Source organism: Lepidochelys kempii, chromosome 8 (assembly GCF_965140265.1).
Source record: "Lepidochelys kempii isolate rLepKem1 chromosome 8, rLepKem1.hap2, whole genome shotgun sequence".
NCBI lineage: Eukaryota > Metazoa > Chordata > Testudines > Cheloniidae > Lepidochelys > Lepidochelys kempii.
The window spans coordinates 105,109,176-105,135,268 of NC_133263.1; the positions used below are offsets into that span (position 1 = coordinate 105,109,176).

At 63.5% G+C, this 26,093-nt stretch overlaps 2 protein-coding genes across 5 annotated transcripts in view; one reads left to right on the plus strand and one right to left on the minus strand.

The window, feature by feature from the left end:
- UROD (uroporphyrinogen decarboxylase) lies at nucleotides 1-12,881 on the minus strand. The gene is made up of 10 exons (XM_073357907.1): nucleotides 12,640-12,881; nucleotides 7,974-8,086; nucleotides 7,581-7,660; nucleotides 4,688-4,750; nucleotides 4,383-4,580; nucleotides 3,766-3,927; nucleotides 3,271-3,408; nucleotides 1,423-1,523; nucleotides 699-765; nucleotides 1-313 (listed from the first exon to the last, which is right to left on the minus strand). The coding sequence occupies exons 1-10, from the start codon at nucleotides 12,864-12,866 to the stop codon at nucleotides 149-151; spliced, it is 1,314 nt and encodes a 437-aa protein (XP_073214008.1). The 5' UTR covers nucleotides 12,867-12,881; the 3' UTR covers nucleotides 1-148.
- Nucleotides 12,819-26,093, plus strand: part of HECTD3 (HECT domain E3 ubiquitin protein ligase 3) — a 15,626-nt gene continuing 2,351 nt past the window's right edge. Inside the window, exons 1-15 of one of the 4 annotated variants that reach the window (XM_073357903.1) lie at nucleotides 12,819-13,369; nucleotides 16,817-16,977; nucleotides 17,869-17,961; nucleotides 18,224-18,359; nucleotides 18,841-18,956; nucleotides 19,303-19,416; nucleotides 20,578-20,660; nucleotides 21,280-21,448; nucleotides 22,099-22,180; nucleotides 22,607-22,789; nucleotides 23,529-23,581; nucleotides 23,833-23,897; nucleotides 24,325-24,428; nucleotides 25,027-25,146; nucleotides 25,747-25,836. In XM_073357903.1, the coding sequence (XP_073214004.1) occupies nucleotides 13,049-13,369; nucleotides 16,817-16,977; nucleotides 17,869-17,961; nucleotides 18,224-18,359; nucleotides 18,841-18,956; nucleotides 19,303-19,416; nucleotides 20,578-20,660; nucleotides 21,280-21,448; nucleotides 22,099-22,180; nucleotides 22,607-22,789; nucleotides 23,529-23,581; nucleotides 23,833-23,897; nucleotides 24,325-24,428; nucleotides 25,027-25,146; nucleotides 25,747-25,836 (1,890 nt within the window). In that variant the 5' untranslated portion in view covers nucleotides 12,819-13,048. Of the gene's footprint in view, nucleotides 13,370-13,636; nucleotides 14,334-16,816; nucleotides 16,978-17,868; nucleotides 17,962-18,223; nucleotides 18,360-18,840; nucleotides 18,957-19,302; nucleotides 19,417-20,577; nucleotides 20,661-21,279; nucleotides 21,449-22,098; nucleotides 22,181-22,606; nucleotides 22,790-23,528; nucleotides 23,582-23,832; nucleotides 23,898-24,324; nucleotides 24,429-25,026; nucleotides 25,147-25,746; nucleotides 25,837-26,093 lie in introns of those variants that run through there. The other 3 variants (XM_073357904.1, XM_073357906.1, XM_073357905.1) reach the window with 3 other exon arrangements.

The window sequence follows — 26,093 nt, forward strand, 5'->3', positions numbered from 1 at the left end:
TGGGAAACGAGGAGCTTTAATTCAGGGCCCAGGCCAGCCCGGCTGAGACCCCCACGCCCAGACAGCGGAGCCGCCAGCCGCGCCCCTGCTCTGCCGCTCACTGGGCCGGCGCCGTGCAGTCCTCTCGCCGGCAGGGGCCCGGGCGGGCTCAGTCGGGCGTGCTGAGGTGGCGGGAGTGCGTGTGCACAGCTTCCACGAACGCGCCCACGTGCTCGGGGCTCATGTCGGGGTACAGGCCGTGGCCCAGGTTGGCGATGTAGCGCTGGGTCCCGAACCCCTCCAGCATCCTCTTCACCAGCTCCCCGATCTTCTCCTGCCAACCCAGGATACCCACCGTGAGCCCGGGGCCCAGGGTGCTCACCCACCGTGAGCCCGGGGCCCCGGTCCCCTCACCAAGGCCTGTTACTCTGCACCGGAGCTGGGGCCCTGGGGTGGGGTGATCGAATCCAGCTGCCTTCCCGTGCCAGACACCTGGGCCGAGGCTCCCCCTTCTGTTGGGCTCAGCCCCGGAAGCCCGGGTGACTCTCCCAAGCACTTGGCTCTCACTCCCCTTCCCCAAGTGCCTGGGAGTTGGACACTGGCTCCATTGTGCATCTGGGGAAACTGAGGCAGAGGACGTGCTTTGCCCCAAAGGGAGGTGGTGTCGGTGCTGGGATTAGAACCCAGGGTTGCCAGCTCCTGGCCGGCCTCCCCCTTACCTTGGGTGCGTACAGGGCGCAGGGATCCAGGTTCCCTTGGAGGGTAACGCGGTGACCCGTCCGCTCTCTGGAACAGAAAGGAAGCGGGTAAGTCACTGCACCTGGCTCAGAGATGGTGCCACTTCCCTGCCCGCCCCCGCCCCGGAGGGGTCCGGTCCCTGCTGGGCCACAGATCTTCCAAAGCACCAGCTATTTCCCCGGCTGGTTCCCTGGTGGCGGGGCTCACAGATCGGGTCCCTAGCGACCAGGGCTGGTACAACACCGCCCCTCCAGCTAGCTGACCTGCTCGGCACAGGCCCTTCTCAGGGGCTGGCCCCCAGCGAAGCCCCCGGGAGCTCGGGGGCGGCTGGGACGCAGCCCCTGGGTGGAAATGCCTCTCCTCTCCCTGCACAGCTACAGCGCAGCATGCCCCAGCCCAGCTCCCCTGAGACGGGGCCCCGGGCACCGCTGGGCCCCGCGTGTGCCGGCGAAGGGAGGGGCCAAGCATCCTGGGGCGGGCAGGCCAGTGGAGCCAGGCGATGGCAGAGCCAGGGTCGCCTCGGAGCGGACGGTGTCCCAGCCCCCGGGGGTGTCCCTAGGGCCTTGGCATCATGCCCAGGGCAGCTGGGCTGCAGGACCGAGGGCCGCGGATGCTACCTGGCCCCGGGGGCAAGGAGCTGCCCTCCGGCTCCCAGCCCGCTGCCGGCTCCAGGCCTGGCTGTCGCCCAGTGGGCGGATCTCTTACCGAGCCGCCTGGGGCTGGATGGTCCAATCCAGGCCGATCACCTCGTAGCCAGCCTGGGCCAGCTCCTCCAGCGCGTAGTGCGCGTCCTTGGCGAAGACGATCTGCGAGGGGGAGAGACGCGGGGGAAGGGCTCAGCTGCCTGGCTCTGCCCCGAGCCATGTGCAATGGGACGCGGCATCAGCCTCTGCCCACCGGCGGCCGTGGCAGAGTGGGAGCTCCCCTGCCCTACGCCGTCCTGGGGCCTGTGACCCGGAGTCCCTTCTACACATTCACCACAGCCCTCAGGGGGAGCGGTGCTGCCATTCCCCTGGGGAAACTGAGGCACCCCAGAGAAACAGCCTGGTCCACGGAGCCAGCCAGTGCCGTCTCCAGGGCATCCCCTCTGGCTGGTCGGCTCACGCCAGCTCAGCCCTCTGCCTTTGGCCGCCGCGGCTGCTTCCTCCGGTGCGTGCCGTCAGGCTGGGGCCTTTGCACTGGTGCTGACGTCCTGGGGCACCTTTCCAGGAGCGGGGTGGCTGTGGGGCTAGCGAACAGGGCACGTGATGCACTGATTGTCCCGGTGTCACCTGGGGGCAGGGTGGTGCCCAGAGCCCCGGGCACACGCACTGTCCTGCTGGCCTGCTCAGAGGGGTGCCCCTGCTGGGATGTAAACGCTCCCCCTTTCCCAGGGCCAGCTCCCGCAGGCAGGGGCAGACTGCTGCTCTCCCTGGCCCAGGTCCCTGCTCTCCAGCCCAGCCGGCTTCTCCCAGCCACAGCCTGCTCCCTCCTGGGAAGGACTTTGCGGGCAACGGTGGAGCCCTCGTGGCCTTTCCCCTCCCTACTCCCTGAGCCTACTGGGCATCGGGATCCTCGCAGGCACCTGCCCTCACACACAGGGGCCACCCCCCTGACACTCTCAGCAGCGAGGGGGGCTGCGGGAAGCTGTCGGGCCGTGCGGTGTCTCCCCAGCACACTGCCCCACAGCTGGCCCCAGAGGGCCTGGGAGTCCATCAGAGCGGCGGGCAGGCGGGCCACTTCCCCTTGGGGCTGGGGAGGCGCTGGCTGGCTGAATCTCAGCCAGATGGGCTGGGCAGGGCTCGGCTCATGCCCAGCGCCGCAGTGGGGCACCTGCGGGGCTCCAGGAAGCGCAGGAGGCTGGGCGCTTGCCTTGCCAAGGGGCCGGGCTGTGTCCATTCCTCCCCCTCTCGCCGGCTCTGGCCCTGCGGCCTGGGTGCCCTGGAGCCCCATGGCAGCTCCACCTCAGTAGTGGGCTGGGCACTCGCTACCTTGGCACAGCGCTTTGGCGGAGGGCTGCCCGGCGGAGGGCACGGCCTGTCTGCAGCAGGGCAGCGAGGAGACCTGGCTGCTGGGCTCAGGCCCCCTCACCCACCTGCTGCTGCCCCACTGGGCGCATGGGGGAGTTGGGTTTAACCCCTTCCTGCGCAGCCTGCAACACCAGCCGCCGGCCGAGATGGGACTGGAGAGTCCCAGCGCTCCAGGGTCAGGCAGTCCCGGCCCTCCTCCACCCAGACCCCTCTCTGGGGTGGAAAAGCAGCAGCAGCCCCGATGCCCTCCCCACCACCCCCCACACCAATGAGGAGCCTCCTGGGCTGGGAGCTCTCCCTGCGCGTAGACCTGTCGTCGCTGGGGAACCTGCTCCAGGGACCCACCTGGTGGAGGGCACTCAGGGAGCAGAGCTCTGGCTGGCTCTCCCCATCAAGGGGCGGGGCCAAAGGGAAGCCCCTCCCACTTGCCTCGGGCCCCAGCCCTGCTGCAGGCTGGGGCAGCTGGGGGCGAGGTTGGCCCCAGAGCAGCGACTCTGAAACCCCCTCAGTGGCAGTGCCCAGCCAGGCCCAGCGCCCTCCTTACCATTGGCACCGGGGACAGCGCTTCTGCCTGCAGCTTGTTCTTCACACGCTTGGCAATGTCCCGGACGTAGGGCAGGGCAAACTCCCGGAACTGCTCAGGGCCCAGGTGCCCGGCATGGGACTCAAACAGCTGGAGCGCCTTCCGGAGCCAAAGGGACATCAGGTTAGAGCCCCCGGCTCCCAGCGCTCCCAGTCCAGAACGGGCCCCCGTCTCCCAGTCCAGAAGGGGCCCCTCCCCGCCCAACTCCACTGGTCTAAACCCCTAGTGGATACACAGCAGTAAGACCCCCCACCCCACGGCTGTGCATTTCCGGGTGAGGAGTGCCACAGGGCTCTGCCCCCCACGGTGCCGTGAACCTCAGTAACCTACTGCCAGGCTCCCCCGGTGACACCCCGTTGGCAGGTCTCGTTCCACGAGGCTGCCCGAGGGACCCCCAAGCTCTCCCCGCCCCACCCACTGCACTGTTCCCATGAGTCCCCCCCGAACAAGGCGCACCTGAGCGCCGGCTGCCACCTGGCCCACCAGGTACTCCACGATGACATCCCGCAGCAGCTGCAGCAGGCGGTGGCTGGCCTCGGGATGCCGGTACAGCCAGCGCTTGGCCTTGGCCATGGTGTTGGAGCCGCCGCCTTCGATCATGTAGGACATGAGGGTCCACTGGGCGAGGAAGGAGAGTCGGCAGGGCACGAAGAGTGAGCAAGAGAGTGGGTCCCACCCTGCCCCCAAACACCCCGCTGGGGGCCTGGCTGGGCCTCTCCCTCACCGGGACAGCCAGTCGCCCCTCGCCCGAGGGCTGGCCTGAGATGGAGGAAGCATGGGGCTAGGCTGGAATGCACACGCCCTCACTCCCGTCCCGGGGGACAGTGCAGAAAGGGGGGTACCGGCTGGATCTGCCTCTGAGCCAACAGCCCCCGCGCTAAAGGCAGGGTCATTTCCAGTCCAGCGTCCCCTTGTGCTCCCGGCCGCCCAGGCAGGCTGATCAGTAGCTGCAGCCCTGGGAGCATCCTCCAGAGAACACAGCGCGACCCCCCGCAGGGGCTGCGAGCGAGGCAGCCTGAGCCCAGTGGGACTGCGTGCCTGGCTTCCCAGAGCCGGGGTGGGGCGGTTCTTACCGGTGCCCCGGAGAAGCCAATTAGGGGCACTTTGCCCTCCAGGCTGTGCCGGGTCAGCGTGATGGCCTGGAAGACGTAGCCCAGCTCCTCCGACACGTCCACCTTCTGCCGCAGCTTCAGCAGGTCCTCCACCTCCATGAGGGGCTCTGGGAAAGTGGGCCCTTTGCCGGGCACCATCACCAGCTCCATGCCCAGCGCCTTGGGGGACAAACACGGGACAGGAGAAGGAGCGGGCGCCCACCAGCCCCCAAGGGGATCCAGCCCCCCAACCCGGGGGCAGCAATGCAGACCTTTGCCTCCCTTACCTGGGGCACCACCAAGATGTCAGAGAAGATGATGGCAGCATCCAGAGGAAATCGCCTCAACGGCTGCAGGGAACAGAGTCAGAGTCAGCGCCGGACACACATGGAGCTCAGCAGCCTTATGGCCAGATGGGACCATCGTGACCCTCTCGTCTGACCTGCTGCACATCGCAGGCTACAGAACCTCACCCACCCACCCCTGTAACAGACCCTGATCCCTGGGTGCATCACGGACGTCCTCAAATCAGGGTTTAAAGACCTCAAGTTACAGAGAATCCACCACTGACATGGGTTTAAACCTGCAAGTGACCCATGCCCCAGGCTGCAGAGGAAGGCGAAAAACCCCCAAGGTCTCTGCCAATCTGACCGGGGGGAAAATTCCTTCCCGACCCCAAATATGGTGATCAGTTGGACCCTGAGCATATGGACAAGACCCAGCAGCCAGACACCTGGGAAAGAATTCTCTGTAGTAACACAGAGCCCTTCCCATCTAGTGTCCCATCTCCAGCCACTGGAGATATTTGCTGCTAGCAGTCGCAGATCAGCGACATGCCGTCGTAGGCAGTCCCACCACACCATCCCCTCCATACACTTCTCCAGCTCTGTCTTGAAGCCAGTGAGGTTTTTTGTCCCCACTGCTCCCCTGGGGAGGCTGCTCCAGAACTTCACTCCTCTGCTGGTTAGAAACCTTCATCTCATTTCAAGTCTAAACTTGTTGATGGCCAGTTGATAGCCATTGGTTCTTGTGTCCACATTGGCGCTTATCTTAAATAACTCCTCTCCCTCCCTGGTGTTTGTCCCTCTGATGTATTTATCGAGAGCAGTCAGATCTCCCCTCAGCCTGTGTTTGGTTGGGTTAAACAAGCCAAGCTCTTGGCGTCTCCTCTCAAGGTAGGTTTTTCCATTCCTCGGATCATCCTAGTAGCCCTGCTCTGCACCTGTTCCAGTTTGAATTCATCTTTCTTACACGTGGGACACCAGATCTGCACCCAGTATGCCAGGTGAGGTCTCACCTGTGCCTGGTTCAATGGGAATAACACTGCCCTGTCTCTACTGGAAACGCCTTGTCAGATGCACCCCAGCACTGCATCAGCCTTTTCACAACCACATCACATTGGTGGCTCATAGTCTTCCTGTGAATGACCATGGCTAGAAAGGGTTAAACAGCCTGCAAAATAAATAACCCTCAAAGGACATGTGGGGAGACAATGTTTGTGTTTTTGTGTATTTACATACTTATGAGTAGGGTCCACAATGTAATCCACAGTCCTTGCCTATGCTGTATTCTGATAAGTCAGAGGTCAAAAGAAGATCCTAGCATTTAAATCAATTGTAAACACGGGATATCTCGGTATTCATCTTTGAAATACACTGTGAATGCTGGAGGAACAAGCAAATGGCCTTATGTTAATTCTATAGCTAAGTACCAGTGATGGACCTCCTCCAAAATCATCCTAATGACCTTTTGTTCCCTGAGCGACCCCAGCTTGTCAAAGAGGACATGAAATTGTATAAAAGATCCTTGGGTCCTGATTCTGTCATCTCAGATCTGCTTAGGCTTCATTGGGGGAAGTTTGAGTCGCAAGCCTGAGGTCCCAGTTATGCTGGTACCCCCTGAATATGATAGTTGGGCATCGGACTATGACCTATGAACTATTTCTGAAAGAACTCTCTGCAATACGAAGCTCACCATCTCTGCTATGAAGCTGCACCTAAGTGAATTGAACTCATGTCTGTCTGTCTATTGATCTTTTAACCTTACCGTCTTTTAACCTTACCGTCTCTCTTCTGCTTTTTAATACATTTTAGTTTAGTCAATAAGACTTGGCTGTAGCCTGTAACTGGGTAAGATCTGGAACATTCAATAACCTGGGCGGTGAGGTGTCCGATCCTTGGGGATTGGGAGAACCTTTTCTTTTATATACGATGAAATAAGATTTACAGAAATTTTCATCATATTTGACATGGGTACCTGGATGGAGGCCTGAGGCTGGATCACTTTGAGGGAACTGTGTTGTCTGGACTTCTGAGTAACCAGTGAGGTAATAAAGAAGCTGTTTTATGCTGCCTTGGTGAATCTGAGTACTGGAATATCCACCAGCTTTATGGGGATTGTCTGCCCCATTCTTTGCAGTTCACCCTAATTGAGTGATCACAGCTGGCCCCTGCTAGGACCCCGGTCACAGACCAATACACTCAGGTCTGTCTTCTCCTGTCACTTCCAGCTGATACATCCCCAGCTTATAGCAAAAATTCTCCTTGTCAGTCGCTAAGTTCCTGACCTTGCACTTTGCACTGTTAAATTGTACCCCGTTTCAATTACTCGTTTTCAAGGTTGTCCAGATCTTCTTGAGCCGTCCAGCAGGCCCCAGGTTGCTGTCAGCCTGGGCCTGGCCCCGGCCCTGACAAATTCACAGGCTAAGGAAGAAGAGGAGGACTTGTGGCACCTTAGAGACTAACAAATTTATTTGAGCATAAGCTTTCGTAAGCTACAGCTCACTTTGCTCAGGAAAGCTCAATGCTCAAATAAATTTGTTAGTCTCTAAGGTGCCACAAGTCCCCCTTTTCTTTTTGCGAATACAGACTAACACGGCTGCTACTCTGAAACCAGGCTAAGGAAGGGCGCACATGGGCTCTCCATCAGGGAAACCAGGTCTGCAGCCTGGCAGGAGGGTGGGGGTCTGGTGCTTAGCCTCCCCAAGCTGTCACACGTGTCTCAGCCCGGGGTGAGTAGGACGACCCTGGGCAGGACGACAGCGTCTCCCTCTGGTGGGCTGAGGGGGGCACCCAATCGGTGCTGTGACAGACTCCCGGGGGAGCTCGCAGGGCTTCTGCAGCAGTGAAGAAAAGCCCTTCCTGGGGAGAACATCAGCTCAGGCGCTGAGCAGCCGCTCACCTGCAGGGTCAGTTCGCAGCACATCTTCGGGCTTCGGCAGGTGGCGAAGAAGTCCTGGGCAGCTCGGGTCTCCCGGAACTCTGCAAGCAGATCAGCTGGGTGAGGCCCTGGGGAGGGCATCCCCGGGGGGCCCTGAGCCCCACCACGCCAGGAAGGCAAAGGGGAACATGGCACAGAGGTCCCAGCAGCACCCTCAGCTACCCTGGCCTCTGCCCAGTACTCTAAGCTGAGCCTCTGGCTCCATCTGCCACCCTGCTCCTGGAGCGATCCCCAACTCAGCTAGTGCCAGCCAGCAAGGGGGAACGGGGACAGGCACCCCTGCTCCAAGTAGGAGAAGGGCCCTGCCCGGAGTGCTGGCCCGACCTTCCTGGACCCTGTGCCTTGGCCACTCACCTGGGAGGTATCGGCCAGCCTGCCTCATGCACCAGACTGGGGTGTACTCCGTCTCTTCCCCTCTCGCTGCTCGAAGGAACGTGTCATTCTTCAACGCAGGGAAGTCTTGGGGCCTAAAGCAAGGGGGGGGAGTGGGGGCAGGCAGTCAGCAGACCCAGCATCACCGAGACCAATCCCCTAGGAGCAGGGTGGGGTCAGGAGACCGCTCCCCCACAGAGAGCTGCAGAGCCTGGCTACTCCCACCCCTAGGGCAAAGGGAAATCACAGGAGCTGACCCTCCAACCCACTGGAGTCTGAGGCGTTAGCTGCATGGGACCATGCTCCACATCGGGGCTGGGAACTGGTGCGTTTGCCCACCTCTGCCTCCGTGCCTCAGTTTCCCCACCAGTAAAATGGGGCTGATATTTGCTGCAACAAGGCGGTCTGCCCTTTTAAGGCTCAGGGAGTAGACCAGTAGGCAGGTGCTGGGAACGAGCTGAACAGCAGCTGCGATTGGGGCTGAGTCCCAGCTGGTGCTTATAAAGGAGGGACCTGGGCCCAGGAGGGAGCCTGGCAGGGCACTTCCCTGGAGCTGCAGCAGGAGGTTGGGAGGGGGTGAGCCGGGCCTGTGGTCGCACCCCCCTGGCAGAGAAAGGACCTGCTGGAGGCCCCGCAGCCTAGGTGAGGAACAAGCCTGTTGCCTTGTCATTGTCCCATCATTCCTCTTTCTGGGTGGAGATTAGAGAAGCTGAGGCCAGCCCGGCAAGCGGTCCCCCAGCCCGCACTTGCCTTCCGCCTGGGGGGCAGCAGACATTTACTCAGCGCTTTGGGAACATGCAGATGCCAAGTATAACTTGCCAACAGCCCTGCCTGGGGTGATGCAGGACAGGGTCCCTGCACCTCCTCATTCTGCTGCTCTGGTAACAGCCTCTGCAGACCCCCTCCTCACACTGCATTACTCCCCTGGTGGGTTTGTGTGCAGCCCCCAGCCCGGCTCTTCCTTTCCAGGGGGCTGTCAGCCCCTTGCCCGCACTCCCACAGCCAGGAGGAGGCTGACACAGGCCACTCTGCACCCAGGGAAGGTTTCCTGTCTGCTCCCTGCTCATGCAAGCCCAAGCTCCGGGGGAGAGAGACAGAGTCCCTGACCCACAGGAGAGTCAGAGCCCTCCTCTGTCAGCCCTGGCTGCTGGCCCAGAGCCGGCTGCTGGTCCTGCTTCTCCAGGCTGCCAGGGGCTAGGCAGCAGCACCTCGCTGGGACAACTGCTTCCTTGAGGGAGGGGAGCTCTCTGCGCTCCAGGGTTCGGGCTAGTCCCTCCCCACTGGCTAATGGCTGGGATGACAGCAGAAAGGAGGTTAACACCCTCCAACACATTAAGGGGAGCGGTCCTGGCCGGGTGCGGCAGGGAAGGGAACTGGGCATTCCCCAGGCCGGGAAGGTCAGTGGTGTAGTATCCCAAGTGATGTAGGATCTGGCTTGTCTACTCATGCACGACAACGGGCTGGGACTTCACAGTCCCTGCCTCTCACCCCCTAGAATCCCACTCCCTACCAGCCCCAGATCTCCAAGTGCTCTACAAATATCCAGCAAGGAGCATCCCGTTACTGGTACGAGGAGGAAGTGGGTGCAGAACGATGGAGACCTGCCTGGATCTCCTGGGTTCCAGTCCCGTGTCTCACCCTCATGGCTCCCTGCGATACCTGCAGCAAAGCCAGGACGTCCCAACCACACAGTGACTGCAGAAGCAGGCAGGGACGCTCTGCACTATCTCGCACGGGCCCCGACACTCCTCACATCTCACTGACTGGGGAAAGGTGCCCAAAACACCAGGGTCACTGCCCTACACATGGCCTATAAGTGCCCCACAGAGCCTGCCAGGATTCAGTTGAAGGACGTTGGTCACAGCATAGCTCCCTCCCCATAGGCTGCTGTAGCTGGTTTTCCTCCCAGGCTAGAAGGAGAACTCTGTGTGGCTTCCCTTTGATCCATTAAAGAGCCCCAAGGGCTGGTGGCTGCGGTAGGAATCTGCTGCCTTCTCTGGAGGCATTAAACTGCTCTTGGGGGTGGTAACAGATAATCCCGGATGAAACGTTTTAACTGACTGAGAGTGCGGTCACATTTGCCATCACTGCCCCGTTCTGTTCTAGCTGCATGCTGTGCAGGACAAAGCCAGCAGGAGGTGGGAGCGGGGCTGCTGAGCCACCTTCCTGTTCTCCCGGCTCCGCCTGCCCATCCATCGCTTGCACAGACAATGTGCGGTTAGGGAGCACCACAAAGAGACAGCGCTGATTAAGTTATCAGAGGCAGCAGCTGCTCTGGGGAGATTCTGGGGACGGTGGGCTCCACCGAGGGGCGTCTCTGATGTGGACTTAACTCCCACTCAGCTGGCGGTAAGGCTGTATCTCAGCTGTGCAGGCCTGGGAGGAGTTTAGGCCTAGGACAGTAGGGCTGTAATCCCCTACAGTCAGGGGAACGGAAGGGAAGCATTTTCTATTGTCACCTGGCCAGCTACCAGAGACTGGCAGAAGGGGCAGACCTTGGCTTGGTGTCTCATCACATAGGCTGAAGGCCCCTTTTTGCTACAGCTACCAGACCCAACCACACTCCATATGAACTATGCTAGAAGCAAGGCAGGGGCCAGCCATGTGGAAACTAGGCCCCCTGACTGGGTTGCACATGGAGCGAAGATAGGATCTCGCAAACCCAGCCCATGCAGCAGCACGGGGGGCAGACCTGCATCACAGTCTTGCAGTTAAAGTTCTGTTGGTGCTCCTGGGGAATCTGGGTTTCTGCACTGGCTTCAGTTTTATACAGTATATTTTTGAAAAAATACATCCGTGACTTATAGGGCACAGCTGGCTGGCTGGGCAAAGTCCAGACCAAGAAACTTGATTCCCTAAACCTACAACTGATGGTGGAAGCCTCAGTTCATCCAGGCAGAGTCTCCTAGCCACCTAGCGGCTGCAGTCAGGATCAGGACTCCATTGTGCTAAGTGCGACCAGAGTACGCAGAGTAACTTTGCAAGTGTAACTGCCAATTTACAACCTAGTTAATGTTGAGTTGTGTAACTACAGCTACTGCACCTGTCTCCGAGTTCCCACTGCCAATAACTTTCTTCAGTCTAGGTGATTTTTCTCCTCTCTCTACGGTGGTGTGAAAGGTCTGCACAAGCAGCGGAAACTATAGCTCATGGCGCTGACAGAGTGTGCTGGCAAATCCAAAAGCGAGAGAGAGATTCTCTAGTAAAGCCAAAGGAACTTGAATGGAACCATATTCCATGGGAAGATACAGCACTGTCAAAATCAAAACACTTTGCAGAAATCGGGCAATTTTACCAGAATTTTACTTCAGGAAAAAACGGAAAGCAATTCCCCCGGTGTCGGCCACGGCATGCAGAAATGTTGATCATGTATTGTGTATTGCAACATGTAACATTTATCAACCAAAATAATTATTTTCTTCTGGAATTTATTTTCCTTCTGACCAAATCTCACAATTCTTCTCAGACCAGAACTTCCATCCTTCAGACAGCTCTGTTCTCTAGTCTTTCATTAATACTGATCAAGTGCTAGTTGCAACCACAGGCTTAACGAAACACTTTAAAGGGCTGGTCCTTTAAAGTTTCAATAGGGTCCCAACTGATCGTCCTCGCTTAGGGCAAGCCTACACCTAAACCATCGCAGGAGCACAGCCGCGCCCCCGTGGCGATTTAATGAAGACGCTCTAAGCCGGCGGGAGAGAGCTCGCCTGCCAGCGCCGTGAATCCACCTCCAGGAGAGGCGGTAGCTATAGCGGCGGAGCAGCTCTCCCGCCGACGTGGGGCTGTAGACAGCAGGGAATTACGCCCGTGTCGCGGTCCCCGGGGGCGGGTTTTTCACGCTCACATAGGGCTGTACCGTAGACAAGACAGAAAGGGCAGAGTTTACAGTGGCGTGTTAGTTAAATTAACGCCCGTCGTGAAGCGACAGCTGAGAGGAGGGGGGTGGCGGTGTCTGCCCGACAGCCTCCCCCAAGGCAACTGGCACCGCTCAGGGCTAGGAAGAAACCGCCCCCCCCCGAGCGACACTGACCCCGCGCCATGCCAGCGGGAGAGCTTTATGCTGCTGGGGGGACGGGTTCCCGGGGGGGGGTTCCCGGGGAAAGGGGGGGGTGACCCGGGGGGGGTTCCCGGGGAAAGGGGGGGGTGACCCGGGGAAAGGGGGGGGACCCCGGGGAAAGGGGGGGGACCCCGGGGGGGTTCCCGGGGAAAGGGGGGGGACCCCGGGGAGGTTCCCGGGGAAAGGGGGGGACCCGGGGGGGTTCCCGGGGAAAGGGGGGGGACCCGCTTGGCGACCAGCTTCCGGAAGCAGCGAGGGAGCCGCTACCCCCGGGCCCAGGAACAGCGGGCGGAGCCGGGCCCGGGCGGGCCCAGGAGCGAACCCGGCGGGGCGGAGCGGCCGTTCGCCGCGGGGTGAAGCCGGCTCGCCGCGGTTTCCGCCGGACGGGCCCAGCCCAGGCCCCGGGGGCGCTGCCCGGGTGTGTGTGGGGGGGGCGTTTAGCGGGGCCGGTAGTTACCCCCCCCCGCCCGCCCGCCCGCGCGGAGCCAGTCGCGCTCTCCCAGACCCGGGCCGGGCGTGACGGGCCCCCGCGGGCGGCGGCGGCGGCGGCACCAGCCCCGGGGGGCCCCTGACCCCGGCGCCGCGACTCACCGGAGCGGGCTGCTCCCCTCCATCCTCCTGCTCCCGCCGCCCGGGCTCCGCTGCCCCCTCCCCCCAGCGCGGCGCCACGCCCCCGCGAGGGGCCCGCGGGCGCCGCCATCTTGCTCAGGCCGCGCCCCCGGCGGGGGCGGGGGGAGCCGTGGCTGCCCCGCGGGGTGCCTGAAAGACCCCGCCGCCGGCGGAGGGCTGCCCCTGGCCCTGCCGGCGCGCGCGGCCATCGACCGTAAAGCCCGGTGTAGCGGCGCCTTCAGAAACGGGAAACAGCTCCCTGCCGCTCCCCGTGCGGGGCGGGGGCAGGGTCTGAGGGTTTCCACCCCCGCAGCGCGGCGGTGACGGGCGGGGCGGGGCAGCGGCAGGAGGGGCCGAGCCGAGCCGAGCCGGGCCGGGCCGGGACCGGACCATGGGCGCCCCGGCGGAGACCCCGCACCAGCTGCTGGGCCGGATCCGCTGCCTGGCCGAGTGCGTGGGCTGCTTCGCCCGCGCCCGGCCCCTGCCCGCCGCGCTCTGCTTCGTGCCCCGCCGGGTGCGCTACAAGCTGTGCCGGGACCCCGCCGCCGCCGGCTCGGGCCGCTCCCTGCTCAGCGTCAGCGGGAGCCCGGCCCGCGGCCGCGCCGGCCAGAAGCTCGCCAGGCTCGCCGTGGAGCTGCGCAAGGGCACGTGCGTGCTGGCCACCGGCGAGGAGTATTGCAACAGCCAGGGGCTGTGGGTGAAGCTGTGCCAGGTACCGGGGCGGGCCCGGGGGGGGCAGGCGGGCGGGCCCGGGGGGGGGGGGCAGGCCGGCCCGGGGGGGGGGGGCAGGCCGGCAGATGGGAGCGACAGGCGGACACAGATGGACATGGGGAGCGACAGGCGGACAGACAGACACAGAGGGGAGATGGAAGGACACAGTAAGAGACAGGCGGACAGACACGCAGGCAGATGGGGAGAGACAGGCGGACAGACACAGAGATGGACACTGGGAGAGACGGACAGACAGACACAGAGATGGACACTGGGAGAGACGGACAGACAGACACAGAGATGGACACTGGGAGAGACGGACAGACAGACACAGAGATGGGAGCGACAGGCGGACAAACAGGCAGGTAGATGGGAGAGACAGGCGGACACGCAGATGGACATGGGGAGAGACAGGCGGACAGACCCAGAGATGGGAGCGACAGGCGGTCAGACAGACACAGAGGGGAGATGGAAGGACACAGTAAGAGACAGGCGAACAAACAGGCAAGCAGATGGGAGAGACAGGCAGACACAGATGGACGTAGGGAGAGACAGACAGACACGCAGATGGACACTGGGAGAGACGGACAGACAGACCCAGAGATGGGAGCGACAGGCGGACAGACAGACACAGGGGAGATGGAAGGACACAGTAAGAGACAGGCGAACAAACAGGCAAGCAGATGGGAGAGACAGGCGGACACAGATGGACATGGGGAGAGACGGACAGACAGACACAGAGATGGGAGCGACAGGCGGACAGACAGACACAGAGGGGAAGATGGAAGGACACAGTAAGAGACTGGCGAACAAACAGGCAAGCAGATGGGAGAGACAGGCGGACAGAGATGGACATGGGGAGAGACAGGCGGACACAGATGGACATGGGGAGAGACGGACAGACAGACACAGAGATGGGAGCGACAGGCGGACAGACAGACACAGAGGGGAGATGGAAGAACACAGTAAGAGACAGGCAGGCAGATGGGAGAGACAGGCGGACACAGATGGACACGGGGAGAGACGCCGGACACAGGGACTCCCACTAGTCCATGCGGTATCCATTCTGTGCGTTTACACTGCCTGGCCCCTTAGTGGTGTCTAAGCCACTGCCAGCCCCCCAGGCGTGGCGCTTTCGGGGCGGGCTCTAGGTCTGGCCGAGGCTGTGTCCCGGGCTCTGAATCTCTGCGGTTACAACGCATAGGGACTGGACGCTGGTGCCTGGCTCCTGCCCGGGTGGTTTGGCGGCAGGCTGGGCGCAGGGGGCCGAGGCCTCAGGCTGTCGGTTGTAAGGAGTGTTGGGGCGGGGGGGTGGCGGCGCTGTGCAGCGTTTCCATTGTGGGGCGGGCGGGCAGAGGGCAGGTGACAAAGCTGGGGTCTGTGCCCCACAGGTCGGGGGCGTTTGGATGTGGGCCTCGCTGTGGGACTTTAATCAGACAGCCACTTCCTGGTTTGATGGGTGGGGTCAAAGCCACCTGGCTTCCCCGCTGATGACAAGGTTAAAGGTTGGGGAACGCAGCCCTGAGACCGCCCCTCCCATGGGCAGCAACTGCCTCAGAGCTGGGCCCAGAGCCGGACCCTGGGGCTGACCGGCTGCGGGTGACGGGGTGATCGATCCCCTGGATCCAGATTCCCTGGCCGTGCCTAGGGGGCACCCCTAAGCTTGGAACCCCCATCCCAGGCCTGTCTGCCAGCCGCCCCCAGCCGGGGTGGGTTTGGCCCTTGGTAACTGACCTGCCGCGCCGGCTGCGTTTAAAGCGTCTGAGCTAGGCGTGGCCGGGCTTTCCCTCGCTCACCGGGCCGAGCCGTTCTCCCACCGGCCTGCGCGCCCGAGGCAGGGAGCTGGCCGGGGTGGTTTTCCGTACCCCTGTGCGGTGACGGCCGTGCGCTGCTTTACGGCTCCAAACGGCCCTTCCGCCTTAACCCTGGCATAGCGGGCACCGAGGGCGCGTGGCACGAGCTAGTTCTTCCGGAATAACCCCGAGTGTAATGCCCGCGGGACACGGCTCCTCCTTGCACCGGTGTTTTTGCCTAGATGGTGCTTTCCTGCCATCCAGCCCCCCTTCGCTACAACACCCCGTCTTTGCTAGGAGTTGACGCCCGTCACAGCCCTCTGTTGACTGCCTTGACCCAGCAGCGGGCCTGAGGGGGACGTCTGCCAATCAGCCAGCACCTAGATACCCTTTGTCCCGCCAACTTTCACACCGTGTCCTGTGTGCACAGACCGCGTCCCCTGGTACCCACGTCCCCTGGTGCCCGCATCCTCTGCCACGCTAGAGCAGATGAGACTGCTGGCCCGGGGGTGTGATCGCTGCTCACCATCCCTCGGGAGGGAGGGTATTAGTGAGTGTGTTTGTCCCCAAGGCTTTGGTGATTTCCAGGCCCAGGAGAGAGTCTCGGGGCTCCTGGCATGGAGTTGAGCCACAGTTATAGTTTCCATTATATCCTGATTTTGCCCCATTCTTTAAAAACAATGCACCAGCCTTGGGGTGCGCAGGGAGCTCTGGGGCTGAAGGGGAGCGTTTCTGCGGGAGTTGAAGGGAACCACACCAGGGGTTTGGGCCTTAGGACGTACAGCTCTCAGACCTGGCTCCACCAGGCGTCTGGCTTTTTATTTTTCTTTCCTGGCTAGCAAAAAAGTCCGAAGGGGCCTGGCTTGCTGGGGTTCTCAGTAGCCCCGCAGCCCGGGGATGGCCCCTGTGTGCATCCAGTGTCCCCCTGCGAGGGGCAGAGGAGAAGATCACAGGGCAACTGTCTCTCCGCTGAGGAGGGCCCCCGCAACCACCCTCTGAGCCTGATCAGGCTCATCAGGTGGCTGGCAGGTGGGGTGGGGGCATTGGTGGGTATCCCCAGGCTCAGGGGTTGTGGTGGAGGGGAGTCCCCGAACCTTCTAAGGCCTGTGATGGAGGAGGATGGGGGAGGACTCCTGGAAGCCTGTGAGCAGCGTGGGGGGGTATTTGTTTCACTGGGTGCAGAACTGAGGGGATCTGTGGGGTGGAGGCATGGTTTGCCAGCCTTGTGGCGGTGCTAAGTCTCTCTGTGGGAGAAGGGCTCAGCTAGCCGAGGGCTCTTGGCTCTAGCCCGATGGCAGCTGGAAGCTGAAGCCGGACGAATTCCAACCAGGAAAGGGCTCGTTTTACCGGGCGGGTGAACGGACCAGTGGGCAACAGACCAAGAGGTGCGGTGGATTCGCCATCACGGTCGGGAACAGGCTGGCTCTGGCTGCCCCAGAAGGGATGGGCCGGGTGTGGGGAGCAGGGAGCGGTGACGCAGGCGGGCAGACGAGGTGATCGCACGTCCCTGTTGGCCAGCAGATCTCTGACTTGGTGGCCAGCCTGTCGTGGTGGGCACCGGAGCCGAGAAACCAACCGCCAGCTCCCCCAGGGCCGCGGGCGCTGTGTGAAGCCGGGGCGAAGGGCTCCTTGACGGGCCGTGCTTTGCGTTGCAGGAGCAGCTGGAGGAGTACAAGGGCAGCTGTGAGCTGGAGGAAGGCTGGATCCTGGTGTGCAAACATGCCGAGGGAGGGGACCGGCTGGTCCCGGTCGAGTCCACCGACAGAATCCAGAGGCAGCAGCAGCTGTTTGGGGTCGATTATAAACCCGTGATCAGGTCTGGGGACGAGGCTCTGGGGGCATTGGGCTTGGTCCGGGCGCCACCAGCTTGTGTCTCCTTGTGGCTGCTTGAGGAGGCTGGGTGCCTGGGCAATTCCCAGGCTGTGTTGGGCGTCATCCTCTAGCACCCGACTCACAGGGGAGATAAAGGGCTGCTTGTTGCCAGAGGCCAGAGCTGTGTGCAGGGAAACTTGGGGACCAGGGTTCTGATCCCAGCTCCCCAGGGCTGTGTGTGTCCGACGTAGTGACCACCTGCCCCCTGAGCCTGCCACTCCCCCCGCTGGGAGCCCTGTGTCTGGGCAGCGCTGCCAGTGGCAGGCATCTCCTTCGCCGGCCTCGCAAGGCCAGGCCGGCCGGCCCGCCACCTCGTTCCTCTCTGGGGCCACAGCCATTGGAACAGGCCCTGCGGCAGGCTTCTCCTGAGCTCCGGGGTGACTTTGCTGCCCCGGGCCTGGCATAGGCTGTCCCCTGCCCAGAGGGGCTAACAGAGCTCGCCGAGCCCCGCCCAGAGCTCTGGTCTCTTGGGCCCCAGACCTGGGCCCAACTCTGACCTGCTGACGCAGCCGCAGGAGAAATAACGCTGGCTTTAAAAAATCACTTTCCACGGGGGGCAGCAGTGGGTTTAAACCGAGGCTGATCTTTGCTCTTGGTGGAGAGGGGAGCCGGCTACCTTCTCCGAGCCCCTCCCAGCCCCCCGCCCGGCAGTATCCAAGCCCCTCCCAGCCCCCCGGTGAGGCAGATGGGGACAGGCGCACAAAGATTTGTGCACAGAGGGTCTGTGGCAGAGCAGGGATTGGCCCCTTCCCTGTCCCAGGCTAGTGCCCCAATAAGTGGTCCGTCTTTCCTCCCAGGCCTTCCCTTTACCCCTCCGTCCTTTGCCTCGTTTCAGGTGGGAGCAGGTGGTGGATCTGACGTACTCCCTGCGGCTCGGCGCGAAACCCAAAACCATGGAGCAGGACGAGGCGGCGGTGCAGAAGCTCCGGTAGCAACACGTCCCGGGGCGGGTTCTGCTGCGTTACCGCCTTGCCCGGGCCGTCCAGCCGGCACACTCCTGTCCTGGCTGGGTGGGCCTGGGATCGGGGTCTGTGCTGGGTGGGGTCCCTCGGCCTTAGTGTGCAGCAGAGCTGGGGGATGGGGCTGTTCTCTACAGCGCCCCCGGCTGGCAGGTGCAGGGACAGCGGGCGTGGGCTCTGTGGGGCATCCCATCCAGCTCGCTGGGCTGTTAACCCCACGTGTGCCGGCAGGTTCGTGCCCCCGACGTGGAGTTACGAGTGCGACGAGGACCTGGTGCATTTCTTGTACGATCACCTGGGGAAGGAGGATGAGAACCTGGGCAGCGTCAAGCAGTATGTGGAGAGCATCGACGTCTCCTCCTACACGGTACGGGGTGGGGCCGCTTTCAGCTGCGCAGGACTCGGGGGGCGCTTGGCCGGTGGTCCCGTCTCTCCGGGGCTGCCAGCCGGGTGGGAGACCTGCGCGGGAGAGGAGCGTCAGGTGCCCCCTCCAGAGAGGTGAGGATCTGGCTCTAAAGGGAGCTCCCAGAGCGGGGACGGGGGCAGCTGAGTCCCCGAGTGGGGGTGGGGAAGCGTTAGGGCCTCCTCCAGCTGCGGGGGGCCCAGATGGGACCCCAAGTCTGAAGGAGGACTCTGCTGTGGGCTTGGCTGCTGACCTGGTCTGAGAGTTTGGCATTAGCCCCCCGCTGCGCTCTGGGGCATGGTGCCCGCTCTTGCCCAGTCCCCTGGTCAACCCCCATCCCAGCACTGGACCCCCTCGCCCCTGTGCGGCTCGATGAGTGCGTGTGCGGAGCAGGATGTGGGCTCCCTCCGTCTGACCCCTCCTTCACCCCCCCGCCCCCTTCCAGGAAGACTTCAACGTGTCGTGTCTGACGGACGGCAACGCGGACACCTACTGGGAGAGCGACGGCTCCCAGGGCCAGCACTGGGTGCGGCTCACCATGAAGAAAGGCACCATCGTCAAGTGAGAGCCGGCACTCCCCTCCCCGCCATGGGGGAGCCTGCGGGGGGGACATGTCAGCCCCGGGGGCCCGGTTCATGGGGTGGCCACGGTCAGGCATGACCCTCGTGATCAGCATTGCCCAGGTGGGAGCCAACGGGCCCATCCCTGCACCCCTCCACTCTCACCGGGGCGGGAGCTGGTGGGCAGGGAGGTCCCACGGCCACCCCAGGCTGCGTCCCACAGGGCTTCGAGGGGACCCCCAGTCTGTGTGAGTCCTGGGCACCCCGGCTCTGCCCGGCTCTGCCCAGCTGGGCTGGGTGGCTCTGTGCCGGGGAGCCCAACTGCTGCTCTGTCCCCTCCCCTCCAGGAAGCTCTTGCTCACGGTGGACACAACGGACGAGAACTTCATGCCCAAGAGGATCGCGGTGTATGGCGGGGAGGGCGACAGTCTGAAGAAGCTGAGCGACGTGGGCATCGATGAGTGAGTGGGGCAGGGAGACGGGGCTGGGGGTCTGGGCTAGTGGTCTGAGCACAGGCCTGGGGCCCCGGAGTTTTATTGACAGAGGCTCCAGCTGGTGCCTGGAGAGAGGAGCTCGCCTCTCTGTGCCTCATTTTCCCCCTCTGCTCTGTGTCTGTGGTGTGTATTAATGCCCAAGTGGCACTGAGATGCATGGCACAGATCCTGGCGAGGGCTCTGCTGTCTCCCCATGCACCGGTTACAGGAGTGGATTAGAAATCAGCGGGTGGCTAAGGAAATCCCCAGCCCGATAGCTGTGTCCTGCTTTGAGGCTCTCCTGGCCGGCTGCAGGCTTGAACGCTAGGGGTCACAGCGCCCTCCATCTTAGCCTGGCCGCCCAGCCCAGCAACCGGTGACTCCAGCCCGAGGGGTTAGAAGTGGGGGGTGGGGGCTGGTCATGTTGCAAATAATGAGTCACCCACCCCTGCCCCCCCACATGCAGCTGAGCTACCGTTCCCCACAGAGGGTCTGCACAAGAGCCCCGGGTTCCAACGAGCCGGGATTGTTTAGGGGGCAGCCCCCCTCCCCTCGGCCCGTAGCGGAGTGGTCCCGGTTAGCGGCTGTGGTGCATGGAGGGGGTGTTCTCTGGCAGGACGGGGGGACGGCCTGTAGCGGGGCAAACTGCAGGGCCGTAACACTGAGCCCCAAGCCGCAGCCTGAGCATCAACTCAGCGATCTGGCTACTCCCCCTGCGAGGGACCAGCTGACGGCTCCAGCCTGGGGAAATCAGCCATTGCTAGGAGATATCTAAGGCTGGGCCGGCTGCTGCCCCCTACCCGCTTTCCCTCCAGGGCCCGGCGCAGCTGCCCATCACCGCCCACGTGTGGACTCCCCACCCATCCCTGAGAGTTCGGACGGTAGCGCTGTGCTCTCCAGAGGATCTCTGGGCACTTTACAGACGCAGTGGTGCTAACGTCTTCGCCCCATGGAACCGAGGCACAGAGAGGCTGAGTGATGTGACCAGGGTCGCATGGTCAGTCAGTTGCAGGGCTGGGAGATAAACCCCCAGGTTCTAGCTCCCCTCACCTCCTCTCACTAGGCAGCCCCTCCTCCCTGGCCCGGGGTGAATGGATGCTGGCTGGGGGGACAGGCGGCTCTGAATCCCACTCTGCACTGTCATTCCAGGAGCTACATCGGGGATGTATGTGTGCTTGAAGACATGACAGCGCACCTGCCCATCATCGAGATCCGCATTGTGGAGTGCAGAGGTGAGTGGGGATAAAAGCCTGCATGATGGGCTGGCTGCACTTCCAGGAGCCTCCCCCTCCGAGATCGGCCCCCTCCCTCATTGAGAACCCCGCCCTCTCCTGTCGGGCGCTCGGGATGTGGTCTCCTGAGGATGCTCGGTCTCCGGGGCTCCTTGGCCTTGTCCCTAAGGGAGCCGGCTGTGCTGGTGGCTAGTGAGGTGGCCACCTGGCTGCTGGGAAGTGGGCTGAGATCCCCAGGCCATGGACTGCCTCAGGGGGGCTCTGGCAGCTGCAGGTTGAAGAGCCCCACGCCCCCAGCCCCGCTTCCACTGCCTGATGCCCCTGGAAGCCCAAGCCCTGGGGCCGCTGAGGTGCCTGTTCCTAGGGACGAGCCCGCATCTCGGCAGCCCTAGAGTTTGGCGGCTCGGTCCTGTCTAAACCTGGTTCTAAACCTGCCCCGTGGCAGGTGCGGTCTCCTGGGTCCCTTTGAGGTGGAAATAGCCTCCCAGGTGGGTGCCCCTGGGGTCTCTCCATCTCCGGTGGCTGCGGCTCCGTCCCCCCCATGCCGGGCATTACCGAGCCCCGCTGGCTGCTGCCCTGGCGCCCCTGGACCCACCGGATCAGCCCTGCCCTTTCTCAGCAGATGACGGGATCGACGTCCGCCTCCGAGGGATCAAGATCAAGTCGTCCCGGCAGCGAGAGCTGGGGCTCAGTGCGGACATGTTCCAGCAGGCCAGCTTGGTGCGCTATCCCCGCCTGGAAGGGACCGACCCCGACCTGCTGTACCGGCGGGCCGTGGTCATTCAGAGGTACTGCCCAGGGACACCAGCAGGGGGCGCTGAGCGGGACGCACCTGCAGGGCTCCCCTCCTTCACCAGTGAGAACGCAGCCCCGACCCCGGGGGCAGAACGCAGGGCGACGCGTTGATCTGCCCTGGCGACGCGTTGATCTGCCCTGGCGACGCTCGCAGCAGGCCGGGGCAGGGATCCCGTATCCAGGGGGATTTGGGGAGGCAGAATGGGGTCTGGCCCGGACGCCAGGGTTTGCTCCCCATCTCCTTCTGTGAGATCTCGCCGCTTCCTTTCTCATCGCAGGTGGGCAGGGCCCGAATCGGATGCTCTCTATCCAAGAGATGCTGCTTCCAGCGGCACAGCGCCCCCTAGTGACACGCTGGGGCACTGGGGTCAGCCCTGCCTGCGGGGGGGCGAGAGCGCCCCCTACTGAGCCCTCTCCCACACTGCCTGCAGCACAGCACCCCCTAGTATCGGCCACAGCGGGGTGTCTGGGTCAGCCCAGCAACCAGGGGAACAGACCCCGGAGCGCTGCCGACCCCCCTTGGTGCAGTGTCCTGGGGCGTTGTGCCAGGAGCAGCCCCTGGCTTTGCGGTGCCCTGGCTGGGGCCGATTCGCGTGGGCCAGGCCTTGCCCTGTGTCTCGAGCGGCCCCCGTTGCTCTCCTAGGTTTATCAAGCTCCTGGACAGCGTCCTGCACCACCTTGTCCCGGCCTGGGACCACACTGTCGGCACCTTCAGCTGGCTCAAGGTGAGCGACGGCCGGGGCTCCCCTCTCTCCTTAGCCTCTGGGGGGCTGACGCACCCCTTCTCCCGAGGACTGCAAGCTGCCCTGGGGGGAGTGCCCCTGGGGTCCCAGAGAGGGGGATGCCCAGGTTGCAGCTCCTTGAAAGCGGAGGGGGAGGAGAGGTGGGAATGTCGGGGGCGCTGCGGGGAGCCGAGGCCCGGTGCGGGAGTAGGAGCGTGCAGGGGGAGCTGGCAGTGCCGCGGGGGGCCGGGGTGCGTTCAGGGGGCACTTCAGTAAAAAAAAAGAAAGAAAATTGCGGGGGGGGGAGTTGTGTGGGCACAGAGAACGCATGTGAGGCACCCTGCGACTCCGGGGGGGTGGAGCAGATAGACGGATGGGATGGGGGGCACCCGCAGGTCTCTAACCCAGGCCCCGCCTTGCCCGGGCCAGCACATCAAGCAGTTCCTGCTGCTGTCCAAGCGGCGCACGGCGCTGCTCACCCAGTGTCTCAAGGACTCGGAGACCAGCAAGCCCAACGTCATGCCGCGGCTCTACATCAACCGGCGCCTGGCCATGGAGCACCGCGACAACCCCGCCCTGGACCCCAGCTGCAAGAACGCCGTCTTCACCCAGGTACCGGGAGAGTCCGTGAGGCTGCGGGCCTGGCCCTGCCCGCCCAGGCCGGTGCCGGCGGGCCCAGCGAAGCTCAGGGTCCGGAGAGGGTGGGGATACTGGGAGAGGGTGCCCGGTGCAGGGGCAGCATGGCGGGGGGAGGGCATGAAGCCGAGGGCGGGGGACAGAAAAGACGGGAGTGGGAGGAGCCATGGGAGTAGGAGGGGCTAACGGCACATGGGGTATGGAGTGGGGCTTGGCCTTGGTGTGCTAAGGGCAGGTAGCTCAGGGAGGGAGAGAGATGCTGCTGTCTGTCTGTCTGTCCCTCTGGCATGCGTCTGTCCGGGCTGGGGCGAGTGGGATCTGACCGTCTGGCTGCGGTTCCCTTTGCTGCATCTCTGTCACCTTTAACGCCGATGGCTGCTCGGCTCCCTGCGGGGGCACAACACGCCCCTCGGAGCCTCCTGCCTCCGCCTCGGCCTGCCCCGCCGCCAGGGATGATGGAGGGAAGGAGGGACCCGGTGGGTAGGGCGCTAGCCTGGGACATGGGAGATCTGGGGTCGATTCCCTGCTCTGCCACTGACTCTCTGCTTGACCACGGGCAAGTCACGTAGCCTCCCCCATGTGTCCATTCCCATCTCCCCCGGGGAATAGCAGCGCTGCCCTGCCTCCCAGGGACTGGTGCCAGGACCCTGTAGCTTCCTGCGGGACCTCCACAGCTGGCCGGCGGCCAAGTCTCATTCGTGTCTGCCTGCTCTAGGTGCACGAGGGCCTTAAACCTTCCGACAAGTACGAGAAGCCCCTGGATTACAGGTATGGGGGGCCCTGCCAGCTGTGGGGAGGGAATGTGAGCCCCATTCTGGGGGGAAGGGCCAATGTCCCAAAGCCACTGGGCCCCATCTCAGCAGAGAGGCCAAGGAGCCAGCAGCCCCCCAGGGCTGAACTCCTGCCCCCCGAGTGGTCCCTCCCTGCCCTGGCCCTGGGTTGCCCGGTTGGCCCCTCTCATGGGCTCCGAATGCCCGGGAGTGACCTGCTTTCTGAGCTGTCACCTTGGCTCCCCGCAGGTGGCCGCTGCGCTATGACCAGTGGTGGGAGTGTAAGTTCATCGCCGAGGGCATCATCGATCAAGGTACGTCCCCAGAGCCAGGCCCGGGCCCAGGCCCCTCCCCACCAGGCGCTCCGGGGTGGGGCAGCTGGGACGGGCGACGCGGTCCGGTTACCCTGCAGCTTTCGGCCCCAGCCTGGCTGCAGCTCAGCCGTGCTCTCATCGGGACCAGGGCACCTGCCCTGTGTGCAGTGGGGTGGGGGTTACAAGCTGTCCCCACTCAGTGCTTCCCCCTGGGCCCTCCCCCAGGATCAGGATGGGGCAGGGCAAGGGGCTGGGGTTGGGGGTCGCTTCTCGTAGGGTGCTTTAAAGGCAGTGGGCCCAGCCGCTGGGGCGATCGGCAGGAGACTTCCAGTCAGTATCAAGCCGGGGGTGGGGGAAGCGTAGCCGGCTGTCAGCCTGCGGCCGGGGCTCATGGTGCTAAGGGGGGGACGGTGTCTCCGGGCTGCAGGAGGCGGGTTCCGGGACAGCCTGGCAGACATGTCTGAGGAGCTCTGTCCCAGCTCGGCAGAGAGCCCCGTGCCGCTGCCTTTCTTCGTCCGCACGTCCAACCAGGTACCAAGGGGCTGGGGGCCGGAGCTGGGCTGGTCCTGCCCCGCTCCGCTGCGTGGGCTGGACCTGCCCCGTGCTGGCCGCGGGAGTCCCCCCTAGTCCTGTCACTGCGGCTTTGCTCCCTGGCTTGGGGGAGCAGGAGCCCGTGTCCATCAGGCAGGCCCTGGCGATTGCGAGACGCACCCTCGCTTTTGGGCATGTGGCCAGCACGCTCGTCCGTCACAAGGCATATTGCTAGGGGCCTTAACGTAGTGTTACGGGGTACGTCCCACACCAGCCAGGGCACTGGGCACTGCTCCGTCGTGGGCCCCCAGACGGCCCTTCCCACTCGCTGCCTGGCTTCCCAGCCTGTGCGGGAGTCACCAGGGTCCATGGAGCCTGGGGGTGGGGGGTGTCACACAGCAGGGAGGGGCAGCATGGACAGTGATGCGATCTCGGAGGAGCCCCCTCCGCAGCCTGGCAGCCAGTGGGGGGCACTGGGGAGCGCATCCTGCCCCCAGTGGCTGAGCTGTGCCCCCGCCCCTGGGTCAGGGCGCTAGGCTGTCCCCAGCTCCTGGCGCCGGGGGTCTGGCGGGGAGCCCTGAGCACGTCTCCGTTGCAGGGTAACGGCACCGGGGAGGCCCGGGACATGTACGTCCCCAACCCGTCCTGCAAGGAGTTTGCCAAGTACGAGTGGATCGGTCAGATCATGGGCGCGGCTCTGAGGGGCAAGGACTTCCTGGTGAGTCCCATGAGGAGGGGCCCTTGCTGCAGGCCCAGCCTTTCCCCTCCTTGGCATGGTGCTCGGGACCTGGGCTCCCCCTAATGGGCCCCAGCCCTGCTCCCCCAAACCCCTGCCCCTTGGCCTGAGCCGAGCAGAGCCGAGGGTCCCCAGCACCCTATAGGGGCCCTGGCAAATCCCTGATCACCCCTGCACAGTCTGCGTCCCCTGCACATCTGGGACCAGGGGACCCTGCTAGAGACAGCTGGGCGCTTGGGAGAATGGAGGCATTTCAGTGATAATTCGGCAGTAAATAGAAATCGAGGCAGCGTTCGCAGGCTCCTCCCCTGCTCAGCTGTGCGACTGTGCCCTGGCGGTTGTGGAGCCTACTGGTCAGAGCCTGGGAGCGGCAGCCCCGTACCCTTGGTAGCGCCGTATGTTCCTCCTTCCAAGAGGGGCCCTAAATCTCTCTCCTTGGGCAAGTGTCATTGGGGGCCGGACTAGCTGGGAGGTGTCGAAGATGGTTGATCAGCACTGCTGTCCCTTCTGGGGCACTGGGGTGCAGCTGGTGAGGTGTCCCTGTACCTGCAATCCCAGCCACGTGTCTCCTCCCCACTGCAGGTCCTGGCTCTGCCTGGCTTCGTGTGGAAACAGCTGACCGGGGAGGAGGTCAGCTGGAGCAAGGACTTCCCCGCCGTGGACTCCGTGCTGGTGAGCAGAAGGGTGGGGGGGGCTGCCAGTTGGCCAGGCATGCTGGGACAGCACCCCCTCCCCGTTGGCTGGCTCGGGCCGGGTGCAGGCGGGACTCGGTGACTGGGGGCCGGTTGTGTTTGGCCGCCCTGTGTTGGGGCGAAAGAAACAGGAGCTCAGAGCCGCCCCCAGGGTCTGTAGTGCAGCTCCAGCCCCCTCATCTCAATACACAGAGGCAGCCCATGGACACTGCCAGTCCCAGCATACAATGCTCCGGC